The 24,220-nt window shown below is 43.7% G+C and overlaps 3 protein-coding genes across 3 annotated transcripts; all 3 read left to right on the plus strand.

The window, feature by feature from the left end:
• Positions 1-2,003: 2,003 nt before the first annotated feature.
• dlb (deltaB) lies at positions 2,004-6,279 on the plus strand. The gene is made up of 7 exons (XM_079566849.1): positions 2,004-2,253; positions 2,378-2,617; positions 2,732-2,789; positions 2,880-3,137; positions 4,067-4,428; positions 4,510-4,726; positions 4,844-6,279. Exons 1-7 carry the CDS (start codon positions 2,203-2,205, stop codon positions 5,551-5,553), a joined length of 1,896 nt encoding a protein of 631 aa, XP_079422975.1. The 5' UTR covers positions 2,004-2,202; the 3' UTR covers positions 5,554-6,279.
• A 1,629-nt stretch (positions 6,280-7,908) lies between these two features.
• ppp1r14aa (protein phosphatase 1, regulatory (inhibitor) subunit 14Aa) lies at positions 7,909-12,943 on the plus strand. The gene is made up of 4 exons (XM_079566240.1): positions 7,909-8,182; positions 10,334-10,414; positions 10,478-10,510; positions 12,522-12,943. The coding sequence occupies exons 1-4, from the start codon at positions 7,973-7,975 to the stop codon at positions 12,687-12,689; spliced, it is 492 nt and encodes a 163-aa protein (XP_079422366.1). The 5' UTR covers positions 7,909-7,972; the 3' UTR covers positions 12,690-12,943.
• A 1,696-nt stretch (positions 12,944-14,639) lies between these two features.
• exoc3l2a (exocyst complex component 3-like 2a) lies at positions 14,640-23,013 on the plus strand. The gene is made up of 13 exons (XM_079566208.1): positions 14,640-14,769; positions 15,953-16,509; positions 17,312-17,529; positions 17,952-18,702; positions 18,783-18,897; positions 18,985-19,095; positions 19,189-19,289; positions 19,557-19,667; positions 19,748-19,883; positions 19,959-20,081; positions 20,170-20,325; positions 21,369-21,490; positions 22,249-23,013. The coding sequence occupies exons 2-13, from the start codon at positions 15,977-15,979 to the stop codon at positions 22,574-22,576; spliced, it is 2,805 nt and encodes a 934-aa protein (XP_079422334.1). The 5' UTR covers positions 14,640-14,769; positions 15,953-15,976; the 3' UTR covers positions 22,577-23,013.
• The last annotated feature ends 1,207 nt before the right edge of the window (positions 23,014-24,220 follow it).

Genomic DNA, 24,220 nt, shown 5'->3' on the forward strand with positions numbered 1-24,220 from the left:
GTGCTGATCCAGGACCCAAATGTATCGGTGTCTTGAAGAATTTTGTTGAGACAGATGGAACCAAAATGGGCTCGTTTAGCTTGAATAGGAATAACACATGGTTTAAATAGCCATTGTTGGGACACAGCAGTGGAGAAGTAATGTTTCCAGCTTGGTTTTAAGCCACAGGTCTTGGGTACCCTGTGGGCTGCAGCCAGTCTGTCTTTACACGCTGAACAACAGAATATTCACTGTGTGAGACCATAAGCAGCTCCAGATAACTGATGGAAAGCAAGATGAACAACATGGCTCCAAAATGGTTTCAAAACAAAACTATAATGTTCAGAGAAGAAAGTGATCATACTTTGTGCTATATCTGAAAATTAGTCACGAGATTAAGTTAACGCACTTAACATAGCACACATAGGTTCGACTGAAGTTATTTGCCTCACTCTGTCATGCATGCACTCAAGGGCAGCAGTAAAGGCTAAGACTTAACATGACCAAGTGCAATACAACTTTATGTTGCGCCTGCTGTTCATGCCATGCTGTTTACTCTTGACGAATCTTTTGTTCGTGTTGGGAGAAGCGTGCCAAGATATGCACAGCCACCACTTCAGGCACGCGTCCTGTCCTTAATTTTAATATGAATGGCTCCTCCCCCCAGCACCACGCTTCAGCGACTTTGGGGACCACTGCAGCACCAGACATGCTTGTGCACTGGGACATGTGCCAAATACGCAAGACATGAGTCTGCAGTCTAGGAAACCAATTTTTATTTCTTTCGAGTAAAAAAAACCGTCTATGAACACATCGGATTCATGCATTGTCCATTGTTTACATCCCACTGCGTTTTTGTTTGTTTGTTTTTGTTTTTAGTAATAGGCTTATGTCATCTCAACGTCTAGGCTTAGACAGTTTTTGGTCAAAGTAAAAAAAAGAAAAAAGAGTACTTATTAAAATTATTCTAGTTGGAGTCTTATACCATAGCAACTTAGCTCTTACTGCTCCATCAGACCAGTCTTGACTCTCCGTCTCAACAACACTTATGTACTTTGCTTTATCTCTATGCCAGTGACAGGTGCTCCCTCCTAAATCAATACTCGCACTCCAGGGCTTAACGGTGTGTATGTATGCGCGTGCTAGGGTGGACGCCTCGGGGAGACAATGGTGGGGGTAGGAGCCCCCACACACAGCCGACCATGTGCCGCTGATTACCATACAGCTGTTCGGATAAGGCCCAAACAAAGGCAACATGATAGTCCGAACTCACGAAGACCCCCCCCTCCATCAGCACACGCAGTCACTGTGCTTTGGACCACAACCGCAGAGGCGCACGCACAATAGACTGGGCCCTGCCCCCGAGCATTCACTGCACACGCGTCAGGGCAATTAGAGGCTGCATTTGAAGAAAGAAAAGCTGTATGCTATTCTTTACAGCTTCCTTACTTTTGTTAACAACGCTGGCCTCTGCTAAAGTGACAAACAACTTTGAAAATCTTTGAACGTTCAGAACTTAGGTTAGTTCATGTAAAACGTAATCGTTATCTGTAGGCTATATCCAACTGTTGCACACACAAAACTGAGAAACCGATTTAGAACTTGTAGCCTCAAGATTGGCATATTCTTTGGCATATATCTAAAATAAGGCACGTTTATTTCACTAGGTAAACGTTCTTTACAGTTGCATAAAATTACAAGAAGTAGACTGACAGCGAGCCCAGCTTTTTGTTCTACTTTATGGAATTTTGCCAACATCATGACACACCATCAGCACGTTTTCTGGGTGATTAAAATTCATGTGATAAGGTTAAACATATCTGCCTCGCGCCAGCTTCTAATGCATATTCCAATGTGGAATTGGTCCAGATGTAGTGTGGGCTGTGCAGACCTCCACTCAGACCCCCATGTGTCAGCAGCCTGCTCCCCTGAGGTGTCCCCGCGCCCCGCCTCGCGCCAGTGACGCTGCGTCAGGGGTATAAAAGCCCTCCGCGTCTTTACGCAGCAGAACACAAACAAGACAAGTGCCGTTAGGGAAGGAGTCGGGGAACAGAAGAAGAAACTAAAGGAGGGACCACGAGGATTTTACAATTAACAGTGATGAAGCGATTTTGAAAGCTTAAAATCCGGTACTTTTTTCCACTTCAGTTTGGAGGATTTTATCACACGTAACGAATGCGGACTATCATCTAACTTTGAAAAAGGGAAACTAACTTTGATGAAATGGCTCACCTTTATCTGAGATACTTCTTGGCTCTTGCGCTCGTGAACACTGTAAGTATAAGAGTGTTTATGGAAAGTAATGTGCGAAAGTTTTCCACTTTTACGCACATTTTACGCACAGTTATGCGCAATATTTACTACAGACTTTCTAATGCATTTGTTTTGTTTTGCACAGGTTTTGTCATCCGGGGTGTTCGAGCTCAAGATCCACTCGTTCCACACCGCGCATCGCATCTGCAAAAGGCACAGGGACTGTCACATTTTCTTCAGAATCTGCCTGAAGCATCCAGAGGATGTGATCTCTGCTGAGCCACCATGCACTTTTGGCACCGGACACACCAACGTCATCCGCGCCGACCACACGTCCATCTCAAGCAGCGCACCAATCAGAGTGCCTTTTCATTTCAAGTGGCCGGTAAGTAAACTTTTCAAACGTTGTGGTTTAGAATCTATGCCTCAAACAAACAATGACAACAGGATCAACAGTGGCAGCATGAAAACATAAACATGTATTTTTTTTCTATTCCAGGGAACTTTTTCATTGATCATTGAAGCTTGGAATGCAGAATCTCAGACTGAATACACAGGTATGGTTATGTTCTCTACTGATTCTTACTGTTGTAATGGAGTAATGATGAGATGGATATCAGCGTAATAACATGACTGCTCTATTCCAGAAAACCAGAACAACTTGGTGAGCCGTCTTGCCACCAGGAGGAGACTGGCCATCGGAGAGGACTGGTCCCAGGACGTGCATTTTGGGGAACAGAGCGAGCTGCGGTACTCCTACCACGTGTTCTGTGATGAGTTCTACTTTGGAGACGGCTGTGCTGACTACTGCAGGCCACGTGATGACACGCTGGGCCACTACACCTGTGATGAGGAGGGAAACCGCATCTGCCTTGAGGGATGGAAGGGAAACTACTGCTCTGAGCGTAAGTATAAATCAAAAGCAAAGTCACAAAATGTTGCAACTTGCACTCAAACATAAGTGGCATAGGAAAAGGAAGAGTTTCATTTTCTGAGGATGGAACTGGTGCTCACTCATAGTCCTTAGGTTTCACGGTGATTATAAGTCACAATCTGTGCCCATTTCCAACAATTAAGGACATCACAAAATGTCAGACCAGGGTAAATTTGATAGCATTTCTGGCAAAGTAAATATTGTTGTGCTATTTTTCACGTGACATGGATAGTCTTAATCTGTCATATGCACCTTAAACGGAGGTGAGTGTGTGGGCCTCTTATAAGTGATCCTTTATTCCTAAAATTTTCTAAAATCACAAAGCACAACTCAGAAAAAAATAACACAAGAGGTAAAAAAAAAAGAAAAGAGTGGACTCTTGTGAAAAATTCAGCTCTTTGCAAGTGAAAGCATGTGTAAAGCCATTTCATCGGCTCCTGTCCAGCTAATGACAGTGATCATTTGAAGTGGGCAGATTGTGCAGTAGTCTATTCACAGCACATAAAGTATATCTTTTATCTTTGTGACATCCCAAAGCAATGTCCTTTAGGATGAGGCAGTGAGGTCTGTGAGCCCCATCTGCCTTTTGTTCTCTATTACAATGAGAGAAAGAGCGGGAGCTCATTAGACACACATATTTCAAGGTGATGTGTTTGTGTACGCTGGTGTGTGTGTGTGTGTGTGTGTGTGTGTGTGTGAGTGTGTGTGTGAGATGGGGGAGATTAAAAAAAAGAAAGCGTTTTCCTCAGGCAGTGTGTCTACCAGCTGCTTGGCTTAATGCTTAACCAACAGTGAAGTCTGGGCTGGGGAGGGGTCAGACAGGGGCCTATATGAGTGTGTGTGATGTTTGAGAAGGCGTGCCCATTGTAATCACACACCTCCCCTCCCTCTTTTCTCCAGCCATCTGCTCAGCGGACTGCAGCGAGAGGCATGGCTACTGTGAGGCCCCTGGGGGCTGTACGTGTCGCATGGGCTGGCAGGGCCCCTCCTGCAATGAGTGCGTCCGCTACCCAGGATGCCTACATGGAACCTGCAGCCAGCCATGGCAGTGCAACTGTCAAGAGGGATGGGGTGGCCTCTTCTGTGACCAGGACTTAAACTACTGCACTAACCACAAACCTTGTGCAAATGGAGCCACCTGCACCAACACGGGACAAGGCAGCTACACCTGCACCTGCAGGCCTGGCTACGGAGGAACCAACTGTGAGCTGGAGACCAACGAGTGTGACAGCAACCCCTGCAAGAACGGAGGCAGCTGCAATGTAAGAACAATAAAGACATTTGAAAAAAAGAATCCTCTTATTTTAAGATTTGACATTAATGTTGTTTTTCCTTTTGTGTAGGATCTGGAGAATGACTACTCATGCACCTGCCCGCAAGGTTTCTATGGAAAAAACTGTGAGATCATTGCCATGACCTGCGCTGATGGCCCTTGTTTCAACGGAGGCACCTGTGTGGAGACTTTGACTGGAGGATACACCTGCAGCTGCCCATCCAGCTACACTGGCTCCAACTGTGAGAAGAAGTTAGACCGATGCAGCAACAAACCCTGCATGAACGGTGAGTGCCTTTAGTGACCTCTGGCGGCTGATGCCCATAATTACAGTACTTGATATCGCCACTAGTTCTCAGTGTTGTTCAGGTGCTAAACAGACTGTTTCTCATGTCATCACGCAGGTGGTGAGTGCTTGGATCTTGGCCAGAGCATCTTGTGCCGTTGCCAGGCGGGTTTCACCGGTGCCAACTGCCAGGTGAACATCGACGACTGCGCTTCCAGCCCGTGCGAAAACGCCGGCACCTGCCAGGACGGTGTGAATGACTACAGCTGCTCCTGCACCTTGGGCTACACCGGCAAGAACTGCAGCGTCCGCTCTGACGCCTGCGGGGAGCGACCATGCCAGAACGGAGGCACCTGCTTCACTCACTTCTCGGGACCTGTGTGCCAGTGCCCCAAAGGCTTCATGGGCCCGAGCTGCGAGTTCACGCTGCAGCCACCATTCAAACCAGCACTTCTGCAAACCTCCCAGCCCACATCTGCCACCGTCACCGTCTCCTGCATCCTGTCCATCCTGGTTCTTGTGCTAGTCGTGGGCATCATCTTCTTGAGGAGGCGCAGGAGACTACAGGGAAGGAAACCGTTGAGCGATATCGCGGTTTACAACGACTTTGAGGCCAACAACCAGGGCAATGAGAGGGAAGCTTTCCTGGGACCAAACGGTTTGTACAAGATCAGCAACAGCACTGCCCGTCTAAGCCTCTCCCTTTGCCCGGATGGGAGACCCGGGTACAGGCATAACCCAGTGGAGAGCAGCCTGACCAGAGGGGAGCGGCAGGACTTTATGTGGAGGGACGAATCTGCTTTGGGGCAGGCCGCTGGGCTCCGATGAATGACTGGGACAACAGGGATATCTGTACAGAAGATGTATTATAGCACTTGTTGCACCCTGTCTGTGAAGAGAGGGACATTTTTATGAGCTTGAATAGGCTCATGTTGAAGATGGTATACCAATAAAAATATAAACAAAAAAAAATATTGAACTAAAGATGTTTTATGGGCCAGAGCTCTCCCACTAAATATCCAAAGAGAGGAAATAGCACACTTTTCTACGGACCTACAGAACACGAACCAAACAGACGACGTCACAAACTCTGATGCTCAAGACGTGTATTTTTATTGGGTTATTATCTTTGTTAAGTTCACTTTGTTTTTTTGTTGATTTTCTTTTTTTTTTGACACAGTACTTTTGATTTGCTTTTCAATCTTGCTTTGTGCGTACCATCATTTTTTAATTCTTATTCTATTATTTATTTATTCTAAAACTTAAGTTTATGGCTTCACTATGATTGTCACAGATGAAGAGATTTATTTATTTGATGCTGAATGAAGACCAACGCTCCTTGTTTCAGGATTGTCCAGGCTGAGGTATCCCAAAGATGTCAGAGGCAGGGATATGAGGAAATGTGCTTTATCACACAAGTCAGCCATTCGCGTAACTTTATATTTATATTTATATACTACTGAGTTTGTTGCTTGCTTTTGTGCCATTTTGTGTTTTATGCCAAAGTTTGTGTTGAGCTACATATTTTTCATGTTTTGGTTTGTCTTGTGGCTGTGATGTGGAATAAAACGTTTGATAAAATTTTGTTTGGTCTTTTGCCCACAGGCTTAAACTTAACTTTATGTAACAACACTGTAACGGTACCTACTCAATATCTCAAAGCAAAACATCAGCTTTCATATGTTTAAGAATGAGCACAGCAGCATAAATATGCAGCTCTTCCCATTAAAAACATTTATATTTTCATTAAATCATTAAAAACTTACATGCAGAGGAAGCAAAATGCCATTAAAGTGTATGTGGATTGTGTAGCCATGTGTGTTGCAGAGATGACACCTCAGCTGGTTCCTAAAAGGGGGGGCGATGACCCCTCAGAAAGGCCCCAGCCATCCCGGGATGTTGCACCATACTTGTGAATGTTAGAGAATAGAATAAAATAGCTATGCATCGTACTGTACAGTCGTACCATCTCTGTCGTAGCCGTAATTGTGGCTCTCAGACACTGAATGTTTTTGGTTTGCATACCAGTATGACGCAGAACAGAAGGTGTTTATCCCTCTTCAAGTGGAAGCATAGCGGCTTTAATGGTCAGACTGGCGCCATGTCGAGAGCTCATGTCCCGGGGTCCTGCACTGATGGTAAATAAACTTCTGCCTTATGAAACATCCAAACTCCTGCTCGGACACCATTGTTTCTTTTCTAACAGTGACCTTCTTAGTGTGATGCAAGAGTGCTAACCACTGAGCCACATTCAGTTTTGTGCTGAACTTGTAAGTCAGTAATAATAGTAATGGCTTAAACTCTTATAGTGCTTTACAAGCCTGTGCCACAAGTTTCTCAAAGTGCTACACTGTTGTCATTATTCATTTGCTCCTTTCTTACCACCACCGCTGCCTTGGAGTAGACTGACAGAGGCCTGGCTGCCAATCTGCGCCATCTGTCCACAGCCCCTCACCACTCATTCATGCATACGCTCTACCATATGAGTCACTGTGGCGCCATAATCAGTGGTTACAGAAACACTTTTGGACAGATGTGATGGACTCTAACCCAGAACACATTACATAGATACAGTGGGGGGAAAAAGTATTTGGTCAGTTTCACATAGACATTCTATTGGATTTTGGCCAAATACGTTTTTCCCCCACTGTATATTATATATTATATATCTATATTTGTATGTGCAATAAGGTGAAATGGCCCAGGAACAATATACAGCATATTTGCTGTAAATGTAAAATAATTTGATAAATGTTCACTGAAAAATGTGACTGAAATTGTGATGAAACTAAATTCAAACACGTTTTTTTCCTCCACAGAAACAGATAAAAATCAAAGATCAAAATTCCATATCGTAATGACAATGAAACCGGAGAGTGAATATTATTTTTGTGTGGATTCAGACAACTTGGAGGCTACTGATCTGAGTACAGGAGCCTTGCCTATTTTCGTAGCGTTGGAGCGCCCCCATGTGGACGGATATTGAAATTGGAAAAGTAAAATAACCTACTAAATCAACACTTTGCATAGTCAGTGCGGGTGTAATGTCTATACAAATAAAGTAACAAATAGATTATGGGATCACAAGTTAATTTAAATAGTTTAAACCCATACACAACATTGTTACATGTTGTGGCGCATATTTAGCGCTCACGTGAAACAGACCGCAGAAGAATCAGTGCGCCGTCAGTGCGCGGTCTCTGCTGCCCCAGAGCGGAGTATCCAGTCAGACCAGCGCAGACACAGCATGGCTGCTGACAGGGCCAGTCCGCCGGTCGAGAGCGAAGACGATGGCCAGACTTTGGAGTTTGACCCAGAATTTGATGAGCTGCACGGCGGCAACGTCCCCAAGAGACAGGCACGAGTTACGGTCAAGTACAACCGGAAAGAGCTGCAGAGGAGACTGGACGTGGAGAAGTGGATTGACGAGTGTTTAGACCAGCTGTACTCTGGACAGGTGAGGGGCAATGCTGGATACTAAGAACTCCTGGACAGTTTAGGGGGAATGCTTGATACTAACAGCTTCTGGACAGGTGAGGGGCAATGTTTGATACTAACAGCTTCTGGACAGGTGAGGGGCAATGCTTGATACTAACAGCTTCTGGACAGGTGAGGGGCAATGCTTGATACTAAGAACTCCTGGACAGGTGAGGGGCAATGTTTGATACTAACAGCTTCTGGACAGGTGAGGGGCAATGCTCGATAGTAAAAACGTGTGGTCAGGCCAGGGGCAATGCTGGATGCAAAGATCTTCTGGTAAGTGAGAGGCAATGCGAGGAACTTCGAAAGTGAGGGGCAATGCTTGATACTAAGAATGTCTGGTCACGTGAGGGGAAATGCTGGATACCAACAACTTCTGGACAGGTGAGGGGAGATGCTGCATACTCCTAACTTCTGGTATGTGAGGGTCAATGCTGGATACTCCTAACTTCTGGTAAGTGAGGGGAAATGCTTAATACTAAGAACAGGCAATTCTGGATACTAAAAAGTTCTGGACGGGTGAGCAGCAGTGCTGGCTACTAAAAACTCAGAGGAGAAGGTTTGTGAAAACTTAACAAATGAACTTGACTTCATAGATTTCAATTAAATGATTACCTTTAGTGTGACTTACTATAAAATGTAGTTTAGTTGGTAGGGACAGCGCATGTTAATGAACAAGCCGGATAGTAGCCTTTAATTTCCATCCTTCGTCCCCCATGCGCACTCTCTCCCACACGCTCGTTCATCCTGGCCTATTGTACATGTTTTTAGTGGTAGGGGAAACCGGAGTACACGGAGGAGACACGGGGAGACCATGTAAACTCCACTCAGAAAGGCCCCGTCCAGATGGGAATCGAACCCGGGACCTTCTAGCTGTGAGGCACGAGCGCTAATCACTGTACTACCGTGCCGTGCCGTTTGATTTCATATGACTATTAATATAATTTACCTCCTCTGCTTCGAAGCAGCGTTTAATGATTTACTAATTTGATATGATTTACAGGTTTGTGAAGATGCAGAATATCAGCTCAAAGTACAACACTAAAGATAAGCTGTAATATCTAGCCATCATTTAATATTATCGCATGTGGACGAGGGGCTGGTGTGTATGGGGTGTTTTAAGAGAAGGTTAGGTGGGCTTAGTCTGCCTCTCCATACAAGGCCAACTGTATATGTGTGTCTCAGTGTTGTCCCGCGACATGTCCCTGTCCCTGTCTCACTGCCTTACAAGGGCAGAGTTAGTGTCGAAAATAATGAATTATGTGGAAAAGGAAGGAGGCTGTAGGTCCCCAGAGGTAAACAATGCATCAGCTGCACACCACCGGAGGAGAGGCCACGGCCCAGTATTTGAGGCCAAGGAGGAAATGCTGGGAGTGGTGGAGAAATGTTACAAGCTGATTTCACAATGAAGAGAAAAAATGGTCAGAAAACTCATATATATTTTTCTCTTGCACAGACTTCTCAAGCCATGGATTCAAAACAGAGACGATTTAGGTTTATTTACAACCCAGTAATAGGATGGAAGTTGCATGGCATGTCGGAAAATGAAGGATGTATTTTGCAGCGCGATTTCCTTGTTGTTCCAGACACAATAGTATGCCAATAAATTACAAGGTTAATTCAGGGTTAGGGTCAAGGATATTACCGGGAAATACAGTAGAATGACAGATGTGTCTCCGGTTTCTGTGAGAATTTACTTTGTATTTACCCGTATTACCATGTTATGACACCGTTACTATGTTATTGTACCCTATCCTGTGACTGTGGTTTAAAACTAGTAATATATTCCTGAATTGCCGCAGCTATGGATGGACAAAAGTAGCATTTCCTTTCACTCCATTGATTCTGACTTTTAGTATAAGCAACTGTCCCCCCCAGTGCCTCTGTCCTGGCCTGGCTACACTCTGAGCAGAATGCGAGGATGGGACGACGGGACAGTCCTCCCAGTGTACAAAAGCTGTTTGTTCAGACTGACTTGGCCTCTGTTCCACCGGACTGTACATGAATGTTACAGTGTCTCATTGTACCAGCCTATAGCAGCTTTCACAAGAAGAAAAGAAGAGGCTTACCCATTCATTTGTATTACTTTTAATTACAAATAACTGTTTGAATGCTTTGTCTCTGTTAGGAGAGTGACATGCCAGAGGAGGTGATGATTGACGAGCTTATTGACATGCCAAATGATGGGGAAAGGATTAAAAAGTTACAGGTATAAGAGATTATTTTGCAATGTAGTTAATCGATTGTCTAACTTTTACTCTTGATTTTACAGGAAGTTCTACAAAAGTGCAATAGCAACACAGAGGTACAGTATGAGCGTCCTTCCCATTGTCACCTTAACAAAGGCTTTCTGTGCCTTTTTAAAAAAAGTTTCTTTGCATTTTATCCCTAAAACAATGATGCTTTCTAGACACTGCCACTCGCTCTGTTCAAAGATGCAAATGATGCATAGGCAAAACAGCTGGGTGTGTCTGTACTGACTGTATATAAACATGACAAGACATTCCCATACCTAGCTTCGATTTATTTTAAAAAGACAAAAGGCCAGGGGTCAAAGAGGAAAAGGTGGATGGAATCTATGTCATTTTATCCTTTAATATTGACATCGTAAAGTTGTTGTTTGTGCTTTTCTGCATAACTACGTGCTGACCTAGTTCCCTCATAACCAAACAAGTAGAGATGTCTTAGGGGAGGAGAGGAATATGTTGCAAGACTTCAGCAATGGAAGAATGAGCTGTCCGAGCCAAAAGTGCAACGGGCTTTCGGCGAGTTGAGTAATGATTGTGAATAGAGGAGAGTCAATCTGAGTTCAGCAGAGTTTACTTGGGGATCTGTCACACTAAAGGCAGTGACCTGAGATTCTGCTGCAGCCGCCGTTGTGTCAGACGTATTTTTGTAAATAGCAACAATGAGTTGCAGATGCAGGGACTACTCCTTCATGATTCAAAATCTAAATACACTGTAAATTATCAATTATTCTCCTAGTTTATGTTTTTTATTATTGTTGGCCTAATATGAAAGAGAATGAGTAGTTAGTAGGTAGTTAAAAGTACTTACTAGAGGAGGAATGGCTAACTAGAAATGTTCCTGGTCCTGTGACGAGCTGCAAAGGCCATTTGTGAGATCCAGGGGTGGTAGTTTGTTGTGATTAAATATAATGTGATCATTATAATTTTACATTGTCAGTTAAGCTTCATAGTTTGTATAGAAATGAAGTGCAACCTCTGTATTTTAGCTGTATTGTGATTTAATATAATGTGATCATCATAGTGACATTTTCTGCTGTTCTGCTCTGACTGGGACTGCATTTGATTTATTTGTTAAATCTATTATTGTTTCGACTCTACCCTCTGAGACACTTGGGAGCAATAGCGGCTCAAGAGCGGGTGGTCCTTTAACCTAGAGGTTGTTGGTTTGAATCCCGGCCACTGCAGGTGCAGACTGTCATTGTGCCCTTTGGCAAGACACTTCACCCGCCTTGCCTGTGTGAGAGAGTGGTTGATGGCAGTGTTAATTTTGACAACATATTTTAAGTAAGTTTTAGTCTTTTGACAAAAATGTGATTCAATTTTAGTCGCGATTTAGTCAAGAAAATATGTTCAATTTTAGTCTAGTTTTAGTCGACTAAAATTGCATGTAAATTTAATTGACTAATTTTAAGATAAATTTAGTCGACTTTGCATTTATAATATTCATTATAATCAGGTCCTCTGCTTCATGGAGCTTCTCCCACATGAACAAAGCTCAGAGCTGGTCCTTTGGCAGAGAATTTACATGATCTGAGGCTCTTTCAGACGGTCAGTATAAGTTTGGATGATTTTAGTCTCTCCTTTTCATTTTTATTTAGTCTTATTTTAGTCTCACGAAAAACTTTTAATTTAGTTATAGTCCAATTTTAGTCGTCAATAATATCACTTTGACTAAAATTAAGACTAAATATTTTAGTCGACATAATTAACACTGGTTGATGGTGATGGTGCAGATTGGTAGCCTCGATTCGATACCCTAGGGCAGCTTTGGCTACAATAGTTGCTTACCCTCACAGAGTCTGGAGTGAATGTGACGACAGTGTAGCGCTTTGAGCTACCTTGTTATTAAATTGCTTCTCTCTCAAACAATAGTTGACACCGTTTTTTTTAAATGTACCAAATCTGACCTAAAAAGCCACACGTGACTCCTGAGCTGCGTGTTCGCCGCCCCTGTTCTCTCCAGAGCAATCTAAAGATAGTTTATTTTCCCCCCAGCTTAACAGCCTGAACTACTCTGTAATTAAATAGTGTGTAAGCTGCCATTTGACCTGCTGATGTTCTCTGCAGAGCTTCATCAGGGAGTTAGTGGAGAAGCTGAATGGAATGCACAAGCAGGAAGAGCTGCAGACTGTAGGCATTGAGCATCCGGTCATCTCCCACGGCCACTACCGCCACGAGCCGTACCACTTCAACAACCCCCACCAGCACGTGCGGGGCCCCAACAAGACCCTTTAGGACTTTTAACACACACTGGCACATGGGAAGTTTTTAACATATATTTATCGTACTAATACTGTAGCAGCCTGCTGTACCTCTTCAAGACGATTAATGCACTGTATGAAATATCCATGAAACTATTCCTTGTTTGGCTTAAGTCCTTTCCATGGCAAAAGAAAGTGCAACGTCACTCATTTGCAAGAATAAAATGTTGCTGAGCCCTATAACCTGCACAAATGTTGTCTTTCAGAAGCACACTCCTCTGTCACCGATGTAAACAGCACTTTGAGTTGAACTTGTACATGAATATCCCCAAGAGAATAAAAAGTTTGTTATTGAGTCTATTATTTAGCTTCAATTACAAAGCCATTAAAGCATTAAAACAATGCATTGTGTTGCCCTTGTGATTTTTATCATGTGTTGGGGACATTTGTTCTCCTTCTCATGCATGACAAAGAGGTTTGAGGGTATGCTTGATCTATTTTGGGACTTGTGTGTCGGTACTAGTGGCATGCAGTTCAACATGTTTCTCGAAGACTAGATGCCGCCTCCAGTTTGCCAGGTATAGGCCAAAGTCTACTGAAAAGTGATAGTGTTATGGCCACTGCCCTCTAGTGACATGTATTTGGTCCTACATCATAGACCCTCCATATCAACACGAAGACTGGAGAGATAAGCCAGCTCTGGAGGAGACAAGTCCACACATGGCGTCTTTCATAGGGATGATTGTGAGACATCATGGCGTGCATTTTCAGGCCAACAATAGGTGATGAACTTGATGAATGCAGCTCTGTGGCGCTCAGTGACAATGCAGGCAGAGGTGAGTGGAGTGCAAAGACTAGAAAATTATTAAGTGTTTAGCAGACTTCTTTGTTAAAGGCACTGTACCTGAACTAGTTTCTCTTTTAGTGTATTGTAAACTCAGACATTTATGGGGACAACACTGCATCATCTAATTATAAAGCATTTGGATCAATTTCATTAATCCATGGGCAAGTTTTCTTGCATTTCTGTGTAATGCTACTTCTGAAAAGTGACCCTGCAAGTTGTGAAATGTGCCTGTGAACCCGTCCCTATGAAATATTTGGATGCAACACATTTGTTTGAAAAATGAGGAATGCGTTTGGATCACAATAAGCCTTTTAATGTAGTGGCTTCCTCTTTCAATGTTTGTATTAAAATCAATTAGGGATGAGGCCTCTAAGCTTCAGTTCGCAGCCAGAAGTGAGCAGCACTTTAGCAAACTGTATTGGATAAGGTATTATGTTGTCTCTATATCTATGATATATATTAATGATAAATAACAAGTAACATGTTAACATTTTATAAAAAGCTCATAATACAGTATGATGTCTTTCTGAACACTAGGGGGCAGAGCTGGACCAACTAAATAGCTTTCCCTGATGCTTCACTTTGCTGCTGTTTCCACTTGGCAGTGGAGTACTTCTCTGTGGCAGGTACATGCACATCCCTCTCATGGTATATCCATTGTACTTATATGTACTTTATGTGACACTAGAGCCCTGCCTTGACTACACCGACCTTGACAGCCTGTAATAAAACTGACACTATAGCAGCAGCGCTCAGACCTGGTCTGTCCACTTAAAGTCTTCCGCTGAGAACGGACGGCTCATGAAAGATGAATGGAATTTGGATTCAAGGCCATGACAACAGAATCATCTTCAGCCTTCTTATTGTGCAGATAGAGAGGTCAGTGTATAGCCCACAGAACATTCATGCATCCATGTGTGATGCCTCAAGCAGTACATGTCATCACTGTGTTCCTCTCCTGTGCAGTTAAGGCAATTATTGTAATTAGCCAGGTCTCTTGGGGGAGGAGGTGGGGGAGAGGGGGGACAGTGGCGTAGGAGGAGGCAGAGAGGACGGGACGGGCCTTTCCTCAGGAAAACATATCACCTACCACCACAATAGAGCACATCAGGAAGCCACAGGCAGCCACATTGCTCTCCTGGGCCGCCAGTACTTTCAGACACACTCTGTCTGTGGTCAGTCGCACACGCGCCGTCCACAGCCCAGCAGCCCGCACTCACGGCACACTCCAGGATGACAGAGTTCTGACACTGGCTACAGTAACCAGGTACACTTTGTATTCAAAGCTTTTCACTCTGTTTGTGGGCCATCCGTGTACTTCATGGGGTTTAGTTTATACTGAGTTTATGTTTCTGAAGGGGCTCAGACAGGTATTTTACCTATAGGTTTTTACAAGTAGTTTTGTAATGTAATAGCGGCACAGACCTGTTTATAGAGAGATGCTTCAGCTGCTGTTCTCAGCTAGAGTGTTGAAGATCTTATACTTTGCATCATACTGAGATAAAGCTTTTGCCCTTTTTAGTCAGATTTTCTATTTTTTCAAGAGCATAAAGCAATTTAATGGTAAAATGTTAATGTTAAACAATGTCTCTTTTATTTTAGAATGATAAGCTGCTTTTCTAAAAATCAATTATATGAACAATTCAGCTATAAAAGTTTACTCAAAGATATTCTTTAAAGGTGCATTATGGAACTTTTTAACGGTTGTATGAGTGGTTAGCATGGCACCTTTACTTTCAATTCCGGTGGTCTCTAAAACTCTAAAGGAGCATAGAGGCCACTGTGATGGAAAGTAGAGGCACCATGCTAACAACGCACTAAAAGGTCAATATGCACTAATACCAACTAAAAAGTTACATAGTGCATCTTTAAATTGACCAAAGTGTAATTTATCAGAATAAAACTGCCTCTAAGATTATTTAATTTATTACTAACTATAACTATAGCTATTCAGCAAGCTTCATTTAAGTCACCTGTCGATTGACCCCATGCAATAATGATAAAGAAGTTTAAAAGGTTCACTTTAGTGTTTGAATGCTTCAGGTTTTCTTCAGGTTTCTGCAGTAATAAATCCTCGCTTAAAGGTCAATATGTCAAAGTTTTTGATCATTTACATTTTGCTTCATCCTTTCAATACATTTTTGATTATTTGTCTGGTGGCACTTTTGAGTTTTAGGTCAAAGTTATTTGTTTTTTCAGAGTATAATATTTACTAAAGGTGGTAGTTGGGCACGTGTGAATGGGCCAATGTTTTGAATACGTGCTTCCTATTTGCTAAGTGAAGTACATTATATAACCACCATGGGAAAGGATGTTTTGATCTGACTTGTATAATCTTTCTGACAGCTGATGTACAGCCGGATGAACGTTTTTCTACACTTCATCAAAGCATTTACGTACCCTTGTTGAGAGGGAAATCATTAAGTTATTTCCCTGTTCCTCTTTTCCAGATTGTTCAAACTGACCGTGCAAGTATGCCCATTTTGAAAAAGCTCCCAGGGAGGTCCAAGAGCTGCCACGAATTCCCCAGGCTGAACGGAGAGCTGATCCTGCCCAAGCTGGACTTGGACTGGAGGGACCTGAACGACCTCAATGACTTAAAAGATCTCAACGACCTCAAAGACCTGAACAAGAACTTAAATCCGTTTGAAGACGTCGATTTAGACGACGGCGACAGAAACGCAGACATGGGCCTCATCATGGGAGAGCAGCCGTTTAAACCCCGCCGAGATGGAGAGGAGGAGGAAAACGAGGTGAACACGGAGCGGCATGGTGCGGGCAACCCCAAAGCCAAGCCTCTCAAGGGGACGCTGGAGCGGATCTGTGGCGTGTCCCCCCTCAAAACCCTCGGGAAATTGGGGAAGGGGCTGCGGATATCGGGGCGCAACGTGTGGAGCAACAGCACGCCCCATTACAGCCCGGGGGATTCAAACACGCTGCCCACGGAGAGGGAGAAGAGGAAAGGAGTCCGCAGAGGCTCTGAGGGGAAGATCATGACTCTGCTGCGGTGAGGACACAACGACACTGCGCTCAAAATGTGTAACATCATCCCCAAAAACGTGAATAAAGAAATTCAATCATAAAGACACACAACAGAGAACTGAGAGGATGCAGAGCAAGAAATCGTGATATTGTCAACAGCTCACAATATGTTAAGATAGGTCAGAAGAGGGCTGAGGAATAATTTCATAGTGTTTGAACAGCTATTGAAGGGCCTCTACCTTATATTTTGTTGACGATCAAAGAAGCGACATTTAAACTGGTCCAATTTCCTAAGCTTTCTTCAGGGATGAATTTTATAAGCAGCAAACAGTTCACAATCAATACGTATGTTTTATTATCAGATGCACAGTGAACAAAGGTGTTGTTTTTTTCCACAAAAGTGTGCTTTAATGGAAACAAATTTCATTCCACTATTAGAAAACAGGGCTCAGAGCCTTTAATTTCACTGTATTTGACACTGACCTGGTGTTTTAGTCGCAAAACCAGCCACCTTGAGCAATAGAATGCCTTGCCTGCACTATATTGTACTTATTTCCTGAGAACTTATGTAATGCTCTATTACCACTTGTTTATCTTCGGAACAGCTTTTGTTGCTTGTAGCTTGTTTTGCACTTACTGCTCTAGCTGAATGGACTATTTATAACCAAGTCAGCCATCACGGTTATGTGCAGCATTGGTTTAGCAGATGTTTAATATGTAGCATTCCATACGTTCCACTAATCAGTCGGCGTTACGCATGTTCACATATGTATTGTCTGAAAAGCATTGTGAAGTGTAATGAAAGAGGTGTTATCTTTTGTTGCCAGGTTTACGGGGCGGCGTAAAGAGGAGCGCAGAGAGAGCCTGCCCTGTGGGGACCTGAGTATAAACACTGAGGCGGAGGCATGCAGGCGACCATCCTTCCTCAGGATAGTCAGTCTGGGCAAGCTGAAGAGAGAATCCATGTCGGACAAGGGCTCTCAGGAGGGCTCTGAGGAAACGGTGGAGGAGGAGCCTGTGGCCAAAACTAGGGAGCCCCTTTCAGGTAATAAACATTATCTTTCCATACCAAGCATCCTACGAAGATCCACAGCACTTTCATTCTTTTGGAAACTTCCTTGTTTAGCCTAATCAAGGCTTCCTCCTGCACCTAGACAATTCTAATGAGGCTAAAGATCCCCAGATCCCTGAGTCACTGGGTTCAATCACCACCAGGCTGTGAAATCAGGAAATGACTGCACTTCCTCACACCCAGGTTCCCCTGCATAGATTTTCAACCAAGCTTCTGTTTAGACTCCCTGCAGGAGACCCAGCAACATATACACAACATGAGTTTGCGACTACAGCAAGAAATAGCTCTGTTTGTCAGGCAGGCACATGCACAACTAAGCAACAACATAATAACAAACAAGCACTCCCTCTGATCTTTGACAAATCAACATGTTCCTGCTTTTGTGTCGTTTCCAGTTCTGGAGATTTTACACTTGGTCAACCACCGAGACCTTCTCCTTGCCGACACACACATGCAGGAGCTTGAGCGCGAGTGTGAGCTGCTGTCCCAACTGCCATCTTCAGCCAGTCCAACTTTAACACCAAGCACATGCCCCAGTACTCCGCCTGGCCTCTTCCCATTGTCTGCACAGTCTTTGGAGGAATCTCTCAGCTCCAATGCCACTCTAGACTCCAGTCGGCGCAAAGTCAAAGATGTGGAGCTGCTGTATGAAGCTCTCCAGAAGGAGATGTGGGACGTGGTTAGGGAGTCTCTCCGTCAGCCCACTGCCGGCCCCAACCTCGGCCTCGTGGTCCTGGTGATCCAACAGGAAGAGCACGCTGATGCTGCCTGGGCCTTCAGAGAGGAGACCAAACCAGAGCGAGATAGCTTCCAGTCACAGCCAAGCCATCGCCCCAGACGCTTCAAAACCAAGTGGAGGCAAGCTGTGGCAGAGGCGGCAGACTGGAGCTTGCCCCTGCAGATGAACTCCACAGCAGGACAGTTGGCTAACTACCTAGAGCGGCTCCGCAGTCGTATGGTGGACGACATTGACGCTGCCAGGAGGAACGCGGTGGCCATTTATCCTGAGGAGTTTTCTGCCTTTCAGGTTTATGTGGAGAGCTACCACAAAGCAGTAGCCAAGCGCCTACGCACCATCACCAGTGGACCACTGCAAATCACAGATGTCTACTCACTGTTGGACTGGTTCTACAACATCTACAACAGGTGCAATACAGGGCATTGGTCAATGGTTAACTCTCAATTCTTTGTATATGCTGACCAGAATTGTATTTTTTTTATTACAGAGATGTCCTGGGATACATTGGATCAAAAACACCAATCAACTATTCAACACTGGAACCCATCCTGCTCCAAGACACTGTGGAACGGCTCGAGCAAAACTGCCTGAATATTGTCAAGGTTTGTTCACTTACAAATGACTCATTGATTTGAGTTTATCCATAACATTTTGGTCCTCATTTCTATATTTTGTTTGATCATTTTAAGGACAACGTGACAACTGAACTGATCCACATTTTGGATGAAGAGGAGCGGAGATGGGCCCAGACTCTGCACATAGAAGAGTGGCAGTGCCATCTCGCACGATCTGTCATACAGGTATAAAGTGACTTTGCTGTTTTTTTTTGTCATACAAGAGGCATTAGCAACACCATGTACGGATGCGTATAACCAACTCTCTTTTTAATTCAGAGGTTAAAGGAGGACCTCGACAGATCCACATCTGTGAACCAGTTCTTGGGAGCAAGGGTAGCCCGCTGCAGTCTGATTGGATTGGCCGACTTTCTCTATAAGTAAGTGTACTCATTTAATATGTGGGCATTATTATTTCATCACATTTTTCTTTATTAGTGTTCCCAAATGCAGTGGACAAATTTCCATACAGGGTCAATCAAGTCCACCTGAACCACACTTAATGTAGTATGCAGTTCTATAACATTATCTGATTTGGAACCATCTCTTTCTTAAATTAAAATAAAACAAAGTCAAACTTGCAAAGATCACAATGTGATTAGGTCAACAAAGAAAACACAAAGATTTAACTTGAAATTCATTTGTAGCTTTCAGAGGAAGGTGGAGATGTTTCATGACACTCAGGCAGAGTTTGGAGACAGAGGGGACGGATATGTTTCCAGGACCATCGCGCTGGTTAACTGCTGCCCTCCTCTAAGGTAAGTTTTTCTCTTTGTCTTCGTCGATTTCTGAAAGATCTCTTAATCAGGACTGTAAAAATGTATTTGCCATATTGAAGGTCCTTTGTGGAGCGCTGCAGGCAGTGTGACCCACAGGTCAGTGAAGACACAGCCCAGAGAGCCAACTCCTCCATGGACAGGATCATCAACCAGTCCGTGCGGGTGCTGGCTGACAGGCTGTTCGAGCACATCAGGGTATGAGCACCTCTTCTAGCAATCATCAAAATCACTGGTTTGCTCCTATACTCATATTTCTTTGCCTTGTCACAGCCTTTTTTTGAAAAACTCATTAAGAGAAAGTGGCTGAACAACGCAGAAGCATTTGAAGCCATTGTGGCCAGCATCAAACAGCACTTCAAGAAGTTCAGAAGGATGGACCCGCCGCCCTATCAGGTTAAACTTATTGGCTGGTTAAGATTTTGAGCATGCATTTCTGCATTCACCGTATTTATTATCTCTTATCATTTGTATGATCTGACAGACTCTAGTCGGGGAGGTACACCGCCGTGTGATGGTAGAGTATGTTCGCGCTATCATGCGAGGACGCATCATCTGTACCTCGTCCAAGATGAGAAAGAGGATGGCTTTTCGTTTACAAGATGAGGCTAAGCAGCTCAGAGGACTCTTTAAGGACCTGGTGAGCGCTCACAAAATGTAACTCATAAATTAAATATAGTTTTCCAAACAAGTCTTATCAGGGATGGGAGACTGACCCTCTCACTTCCTAGGTTAGGAATAACTCATACAGTGTTGATGAGGGCTGATCCCTGAAAAATGGGTCTGTCAGTGAGATGGAGAGAGATGGAGTGGATTTGCGTTAGTCTTTGCAGAGAAGGGGAAGTGGGTGTAGAGAAACTGGGCCTGACAGCATGGCATTTGCCCTCGATCTGTGCACCAGTTCAAACAAGTGTCCGTCACCTCGGCTGACAACAGGAAGCTGCTGTGTTCAGAAGGAACTTCCTGTTCCTGTCAGCTGGCCCGCTTTGATGTACTCTGGGATGGCCTTGATGTCCGCTTTTCACTGAGGAGCCGCTCAAGTGTCTATGGAAACTGGCAACTTGGGAATAAGGATATGGTTTTAATGGCTTTCTAAAATAGATGCTGTTATTTTTAGTGAATGCCAAGCCAAGAATTCAGTTTTATTTTCCGGAGTGTGAAGAAAACAGGTCTAGGAAAAAACACCAGATCTGATGTAGATTTATGACTTTCTGAAATCCTGTGCCACAAAACAACCTTTTATTCAACTTTGATTCAAATAAAGCTTGAAAATATTGACACTCACAAAAAGGGTAGAAAAAAAATATATATAAATGTGTTGAATAACCAGTTCAATTGTAAAAGCTTTTTTTTTTAGAGCTTTAGAAATATTTTGTCAAGGGCAACGATACTAGATCGTTGACAGTGTATCGTCTGTTCATTTTCTTGGCTGTGTGAAGCTGTCCACCTCATTGCATTATTTTGCATATTTTGTGGTATTTATTTTAACACTATTACTGTGTTCCTTTGACAAAGCTGTGTATCTCTTCTTCCTACACAGTTTTAATGAAATAAATACCTTTAAATCGCTTTATCCATTGCACATAATAGTACTGAGACACTCTTTTTCTGTCTCGGGAAAGAGATTTTAGTTTAGCAAAATTCCTTTGTGTTTTTATTGACATGAATGTGTGATTTTTTTAGGAGTCCAATGCCTCCTGGTTGGACAGCATCCTCTGTCACTTGGCAGACATCATTCTGTTAGAGGACACTCCGTCCATTCAAGTGGAGGTTGCTGTCCTGGTGAAAGAGTTTCCAGATATACGGTGAGAGCACAGCACAGATATACACATGTATCGCTGATTTGAAAGATTTCTCTTGTCTCCAGGAAGCATCTATAACAACATACTGTTCTGTGCATTACCCCAACGGACATATATTATTTTATGCTTACTGCTACATATCGACTCTGCTTTTTTTGGCACAGAGCCATGCACTAAAGGCCTGTATGAGGTTTTTCTATTTTCTGTTGACACAATAGATCAAAACACGGAAAAGAAACACGGAAACATATCTACATTAACCTGGCTATTTTGGGAGCACTGAGAGGCAGTGTTTTGAGAATGAATGAGTCTGAAGCCCTTTGGCAAGTTGTTTGTCGGCAGGTTAACACTCAGGTGACAGTTGGCAAACTACCGTCATGACGCAAAACCCTCAGTGGAGCAGACAGGAAGCTGCTGCCGAGTACTTCCTGTTCCTGTCACCCAGCAGGAGCCAGACTGGTGCCACATTATAGAGAGAAAGAGCTGTGGAAGAAAAGAAAGTAAACATAGTGACTGGGCTAAGACCTGCTAACTCAGACTAACAACTTGTTTTGAGGAATGTATTGTGTTCCCAGCTTTTAGGAGTTCAAAGACCTCTGCCCTAGTGTTGGTTCTGGGTTTAAAGCTCATTACCCTGTGCTTATCGTTTTTAGATACAGACAGGGGTCTGTTTAATGACAGTAACTCCAGTGGGCATGACAGTTCACTCAGTGTCTGTGTCTTTAACAAGCCCTCATTTGTCCCTTACTTTCTGCCCACAGGAAGAAGCATGTGTCCACCCTGTTAAATGTACGAGGGATGACGCGGCAGGCAGAGCGCCAGGAGATTCTCAACATTGTCAAAGACTTTGAATGCAGCAGCAGCATCAGCCTACTGTCCCGGGACCACGCCTTATTCTCGGACATCCCCATCACCTCAGAGATGCATTGCATCAGCCTGGGCCTTCTGCGCCTCGCCATGACAGTCACCAACTGGTTTTCAGAGCAGCGAATGAGGCGCAGACACAGGAGCAGTGTCAGGAACGCTCCTCCTCAAGTCAACGAGGCCCACAACATGGAGGACATGAACAGAGGCCACAGAGATGATTAAAAGAGAGACTGTGAAGAAGAGAACTACAGAAAATGAGAAGTACATGCACCTTGAACTGACTGTACCGCATTATTACCAACCATTAAAGACTTGACTTTAGGTACTCTTTGTACTGTACACACTCATCAATCTATCTCTGTGCACACCGTGTGAACTGAAATGTGAAACAGGATACGTATCGGAATGAATTACACTATTTTAATTAAACTGTTAAAATCCTTGTAACTTTGTTTTAATCAACAAATCACTTGCACATGCTTGGAAATGCAATGCTAAATGTATGGTAATTCTCTATGTAGTACACAAGCAGTCTGTTGGTGCCGGTGGTTGATACTCACTGTCAGTTGATGTATCCAGTCTATTGTGCATGTTGTATGTGGGTCGACAGTAAATGGGAAAGGAAGTGTTGAACTATCACTGTGAATGAAAAGGATATGTTGCTGGAAACATAATAAAAGCCCATTGACTGGGTTGACAAATCAGTCTGAACTCTGCGTTTCTGAAGGTGAAAATGTGTTTTTGTACTTAAGCCTAAACCTCGGGTGTTGTCACATACCAAGATGTGCTGTGCAGCCCGGTGCTATTTCTAACTTTAGATGTTGGTCTTCTTTATCATGGGAGTGTCAGACAATGCCTCAAAGTTAAACAATACATGCCAGAGGACGTAGAGCTAAGTTTGAAAGTCTGACGCAGGAGGGATGCTGGCAGGACATGTGCATCCATACTTTATGCCACAGTTGTTTATCTTGAGGATATAGTAGCTTTGTTCACAAAAGGACTTTCTCGCACTGTGACGGCTCCGTATAGACGCAGCACTGCCGTCTGTCAAGACGGGTCATACACCCCGAGGCCAACAACGGGATGCTTTTAGGTAAATAAAGATTTCCTGTTGTCCGCTAAGGTGGCAACGGATGCTCTTATTGGAGCCAAGTTTACGTTGTGCAGTAGGAGGCAACTTCCTTCTGTGAAGCAGTGACAGGGCTTTTCATGTCAGAGCAGTGAATAGTCCAAACAGCCGCCGCCACACTGGGGTGTCCCATACAGACTGGCTCCATAGCTAGACGGACTTACCTGGTGGCCCAAATGTGAGCGTTTAGTCATCAACCAGGTGATTTTCCTCTATGATTCATGTCAGGAAGTCTTTCTAACTGTCATGGTGCCATGCAGTCTGCACAGTGTGGCCATGTCCAGAGAAGTAATAAAAGAAATATGTCCACTATCTAACGTGTCACACTAAGGAATCCCAGGACAAACCCAGAAGCTTCCTGGGAGCAGAGGCTCTATTCTGAGCTGCATTAGACTGTATGCGAAGGTTTTTCAAATTCAGAAAGCAGAAATGTGACACAGAGATGAATGGAGCCAGGGTGAAAGTGTATAATTCATGATTTCCATTTATAAACATTGTAAGTGCTTTTTGGAAAACAAAACAATCTGGGCCACGTGTATGCAGGCCTATCTAAAATAAACTCTCAAACTTCCTGTAATAAGTCTCCAAGCTGTTTACCCCTTTCCAACATTATGCTACGCATATCAGAGACCTGGACTTGCCCTTTGCACTTTTATTTTTCAATAGTAGTTTCCATGAATCCATTGCCCAGAACAGGATGAACATAAAGTGAGCAACAAGTGAAGTTGGCAGTACGG

This window comes from Gobius niger, assembly GCF_951799975.1.
Source record: "Gobius niger genome assembly, chromosome: 11".
In the NCBI taxonomy this organism is placed as follows: domain Eukaryota; kingdom Metazoa; phylum Chordata; class Actinopteri; order Gobiiformes; family Gobiidae; genus Gobius; species Gobius niger.

Coding starts and splice junctions, on each gene's coding strand:
- exoc3l2a (XM_079566208.1), top strand. CDS start 15,977: ATGCCCATTTTGAAAAAGCTCCCAGGGAGGTCCAAGAGCTGCCACGAA. Junction 18,703..18,782: donor TTCTACAACATCTACAACAG/GTGCAATACAGG, acceptor TTTTTATTACAG/AGATGTCCTGGGATACATTG. Junction 19,884..19,958: donor GGCTGTTCGAGCACATCAGG/GTATGAGCACCT, acceptor GCCTTGTCACAG/CCTTTTTTTGAAAAACTCAT.
- ppp1r14aa (XM_079566240.1), top strand. CDS start 7,973: ATGGCTGCTGACAGGGCCAGTCCGCCGGTCGAGAGCGAAGACGATGGC. Junction 8,183..10,333: donor ACCAGCTGTACTCTGGACAG/GTGAGGGGCAAT, acceptor TGTCTCTGTTAG/GAGAGTGACATGCCAGAGGA. Junction 10,511..12,521: donor AGTGCAATAGCAACACAGAG/GTACAGTATGAG, acceptor TGTTCTCTGCAG/AGCTTCATCAGGGAGTTAGT.
- dlb (XM_079566849.1), top strand. CDS start 2,203: ATGGCTCACCTTTATCTGAGATACTTCTTGGCTCTTGCGCTCGTGAAC. Junction 2,254..2,377: donor CTCTTGCGCTCGTGAACACT/GTAAGTATAAGA, acceptor TGTTTTGCACAG/GTTTTGTCATCCGGGGTGTT. Junction 3,138..4,066: donor GGGAAACTACTGCTCTGAGC/GTAAGTATAAAT, acceptor TCTTTTCTCCAG/CCATCTGCTCAGCGGACTGC.